At 35.6% G+C, this 4,558-nt stretch overlaps 1 protein-coding gene across 6 annotated transcripts in view; it reads right to left on the reverse strand.

The window, feature by feature from the left end:
- The window catches only part of LOC107643783 (transcription factor GTE6), a 12,278-nt gene extending 10,712 nt beyond the window's left edge, over positions 1 to 1,566 (reverse strand). For 2 of the 6 annotated variants that reach the window (XM_021124236.1, XM_021124232.1), the window contains exons 1-3: positions 1,451 to 1,566; positions 891 to 1,016; positions 239 to 454 (exon numbers count right to left, since the gene is read on the reverse strand). In XM_021124236.1, the coding sequence (XP_020979895.1) occupies positions 239 to 454; positions 891 to 1,016 (342 nt within the window). In that variant the 5' untranslated portion in view covers positions 1,451 to 1,566. The other 4 variants (XM_021124233.1, XM_021124234.1, XM_021124235.1 and 1 more) reach the window with 4 other exon arrangements.

The following is a 4,558-nucleotide window of genomic DNA, read 5'->3' on the forward strand; positions in this document are numbered from 1 at the left end:
CAGATAGGCATACAATTTTTAACCCAAAAAAAAGTTAACTAGAGGTTATAATTTGACACTTGTGTCTTGATTCTTGCTATTACCACGAATTTATACAGATGCAAAGCGTAGCCCATATGTAACCAAAATAAACAAGAACCATCTCTAAACAAATAAACAATCAACATACAGATGCATGTTTCACTACCAGGGGTCGTCTATAAAAACTTTAGACATAAATTAAAGATAGTTTCCTTGCCTGGCGTAATATTGTGCCAAACTGGCGCATAAGATCTTGCATTCTCTTTGCCGCTGCTGCTTCTCTACGTGATGCTACCTTGTTTTGCTTCTTAATACTTGCAACATGTTTCTCCTTGTCTTTATCCTTTGTAGACGAATTACCTTTATCCATATTCTTTTGTCTTTTATTCGTGCTCGAGAAAAAAATTTCTATGTCATTCACTTTCTGCTCAAGCTGCAGGAAGAAAACATAACACATTAAACTTCCTGTCTCAAAATAGGAAATAGTGCTTCCTCCATCTAAAGCTTTGCAAACATATCATAGACATGCATAGCGCATGAAAGCATATTCAACAAAACTCATGCCATATCCATTATTTTTAAGATATTAAGACAATTCTTCTAGTTGTGTAGCATTACTCAACAAAACAAATATGATAGATAAAAGGGGAATAAGCAGTTAACCTATTGAACTCTGGTCCATGTGCAATTTACACCTTAAAGGCTTAAACTTTCAAAATGTGTAATTTGATACCCTAAAATTGCTATAGAGTACAAAAAGTGAGATATTTAGTTTATTTTCCCAAAACAAAATTCACATTGCATCTTGAAAACTGACATAATTAAGAGTATTATTAATTGTTGAAATAACACTCACTAGCAATACTTGCCTCATCAACTTTGGAAATTATATCATCGACACGACACTTGAATCCCTCCATTTCGATCAAACAGTCATAAGGGTTCCCTGTTGTAATGTTTTTTGCCTCCGAAATCGATGCACCAAATGTGTCCATCTGACACAAGAACACTCCAATCGATGCAAATTTGTTAGTTTCTAGAAACAGATTTTTAAGTAAACAATCAGTCTTAAAAAATAAATAAACATTTTATATTGAGTGACTCAGAGAGAGGATGCAGAAAACAAAAGCAACGTAGGTAAGCACAATTCACAATTCAGAACGAAAAAGTTTCTACCAATGAAACCAGCAAGAGTTCTACAACTAGCACAGAAAATTAACAAAATAATTGAAGCCTATCCTTTAAATTGTATATAACATTCCATCTATTTACAATTGGGGATTTGCAATTTTATAATGACTGTATAAGCAGTTCCATTCCCATTAAATAGCCACATGTGTGTGGTGAACACAAAATGGAAAGGAACAAAAAAAGGAAGAGAGATGTTAGTAGAAGAGAGGAGTGGGTAACAGTGAAGAAAGAAGCTCACACGATCAAGAAGATTGGAGTTGCGCACTGCGTTTTAACGCAACCTCCCTCTGTTGTAGTGTGACACTAGTTTTCTGCAGAACAAAGAATTTGTAGCTATTTTAGAAAAATAAGAGAGTGATAATTGGGTATCGAGGATTTTAATTTTGAATAAATTAATTTTTAAAAAATATTAATTAAATTTTCTATGATAATCTATTCACTATTTATTATCCCAGAACTTAATTAATATTTTTTTTAAATTAATTCATTTTTTTAAAAGGCAAAGTGATATTTATTTATTAAAGGAAAATAAACAAAAATTGTAAGTCCACATTGAACAACCATACAATAGTGTAAAAAAAGATTTTTTAAACAATTAGTATATCTTTAACGAAACATAACTAAACAGTAAACACACATATCAAGTCTCATTTCTCTTCTGAAACTCCTCCATAATTTCATGCGCTGAAGTGATAATCAAATCTCGTGAAGTGCTTTTGTTTTCAAAGACAAGAAGATTTCTCGCGGTCCAACTTTTTCATAGAATAATTGCTACCAGTGTTGAATTTTTTCTCTAATGATGTCTTCGTCGTGCTCCTTCCATAAACCGGCTCCATCCCACCCAAAATTCCTCTGAACTATTTTGCGCCAGGTAAACTCCCATGTGTGACTTTTGCCAAACTTCTTGTGACCTTGGGCAATCAATTAAGCAGTGATTTACGTTTTCTCCCAAATTGTTGCATCTAGGACAGATTTCTGGGATTACTGGCAGCTTTTCTTGAAGTCGACGACAAACTGGGATGCCGTCATGAAGGGCTTTCCACAGGAATACCTTAATCTTCGGCGAACATTGGAGTTCCCACAGCGAATTCCAGAGTCTCTTTTCCTTACACAGTTCGGATAATTGGTTAATTGGAGAATGCACCATTTGGAAAGCTATTTTATAGCCGAAAGCCATTGTGAACCTATCATCCCTTTCACTTTCCCAGGTAATCCGATCTTCTTCAACTTCCATAATAGTAGTTTGTAAGATTTCTGATGCAATTTCTGGATGAAATAATTTCTGATTATATCCTCCTTCCACTGTCGTAGCCGCTGCTTTAATTAATACCTCTCTCCCACTGACCGATAATAATGATCGCTTCCAAGCCTGCAGTTTCTTGTCAACTTTCTCCTTTATAAAATTAAAGGTCTGAGTTTTTGATCTATTAATCACTGCTGGCAGTCCCAAATACTTATTTCGTCTGCTCACGTGCGGAATCTAAAGTAAATGAGACAAAAATTCTCTGGTCGAACTAGGAGTGTTCTTGCTATAGAAAATAAATGACTTAAAGAAATTAATTGTCTGTCCACTAACATCACCATAGCACTCCAGGATCTCCATCAACTTGTGGCATTCTACCTCATTTGCCTTACAAAAGAGAATGGAATCATCTACAAAGAATAAGTGACTAACTATATGGCATCTACCATTGAGTCTTAAACTTAAGATTTCTCTCCTCTGTTCTCCTCTGTGGAGCAGATGGAAAAGTCCTTCTGCACAAAGTAGAAAAAGGTAGGGAGAGAGGGGGATCACCGTATCGCAATCCCTACATGGTTTGGAAAAACCATATGGTTGTCCATCCATAGTAACAGAGTAAGACACCGTGGTAACATACTCCTTAATCCAGTCCACCTAGCTATTTATTGCAAAAATCAAGCTTCTTCATAATCTCCCAAACAAAAGACCACCAATTCTGTCATAAGCATTACTCATATCAAGCTTTACTGCTATCACATAGTCTCCATAATTTGTATTTTTCAGAAAATACATAAATTCATGGGCAATTAGGATGTTATCACTAATCAAGTGCCCTTTAATAAAGGTACTCTGATTATCACTAATAACTTTATCCAACATACCTTGCATTCTATGAACAAGAATCTTGGAAATAATTTTGTAGAAAACACTGCTAAGGCTAATCGGACGAACCTGGATCATGGATTCTGTATTTGGCACCTTTGGGATTAGGCATATATAAGTATGATTCATTTCTTGTAGCATCCTTCCCCCTGTGAAAAAAATCTTTATGGAAGCATTAAGATCATCTTTAATTATCTCCCAAAAGTGTTAGTAAAATCTAGCAGTGAATCCGTCATCACCTGGGGCTGAGAATGCATTGATAGAAAATGTTATTTTTTTTATTTTATCCTCTGTGACTCGTCTAGTAAGTCTTCGATTTGTTTCTTCATCCACCTTAGCCTCCAAGTCCTCTAGTTCTCCCTTGGCTGGTCTGGGGTTTGAAGATGTGAACAAATTTCGGAGGTACTCAATAGCAATTTGAGCTATACCCGCGGTATTGATGTGCGGAAAACGATCCGACACAAAACTCACCGGCAAGTGCACCGGGTCGCATCAAGTAATAATAACTCACGGGAGTGAGGTCGATCCCACAGGGATTGAAGGATTGATCAATTTTAGTTTAGTGGTTGATTTAGTCAAGCGAATCAAGATTTGGTTGAGAGATTTGTGATTTGCAGAATTTAAATTGCATGGAAAGTAAAGGGAATGGGCAATTTGCATGAAAGTAAAGAGAACTGAAATTCAAAGTGCTGAATCTTAAAGAGCAAGAAATTAAATGGCCGAAACTTAGAACGCAAGAAATGTAAATTGCAGAATCTTAAAGTGCAAGAAATGTAAATGGCTTGAATTGTAAAGGGAATTGGGAATTGAATTTGCAGAAATTAAACAAGGAAGAGTAAAATTCAACACACAGAAGAGTAGAAGATGCCTTGGATTGAATCGGATCTAAAACAGAAATATAAAAGAGCTTGAAAAGTAGTAAACAGAGAATTTGAAAATGGGAATCCAGATCTCAGGACTCAAGAGACTAGATAACCGAGTCTAGACCTCAATGCCTTCCTAGATCCAACAAGAGCAATTGCAAAGGAAATGTAAATTGCAGAGAAAGTAGAAGAAGAAGCAATTAACAGAAACTGAAATTCAATGATGCGGAAAATTAAACAAGATTCCAAGGTGAGATTGAAACAGAATTTCTTCAATTCTCCACCCAAGATCTGAAGCAAGAAAAGTAAAGAGTATTCAAGCAAGAACAAGGAAGAAGAGAGATCAATTCTCCTCCCCAAA

Source organism: Arachis ipaensis, chromosome B05 (assembly GCF_000816755.2).
Source record: "Arachis ipaensis cultivar K30076 chromosome B05, Araip1.1, whole genome shotgun sequence".
In the NCBI taxonomy this organism is placed as follows: Eukaryota; Viridiplantae; Streptophyta; class Magnoliopsida; order Fabales; family Fabaceae; genus Arachis; species Arachis ipaensis.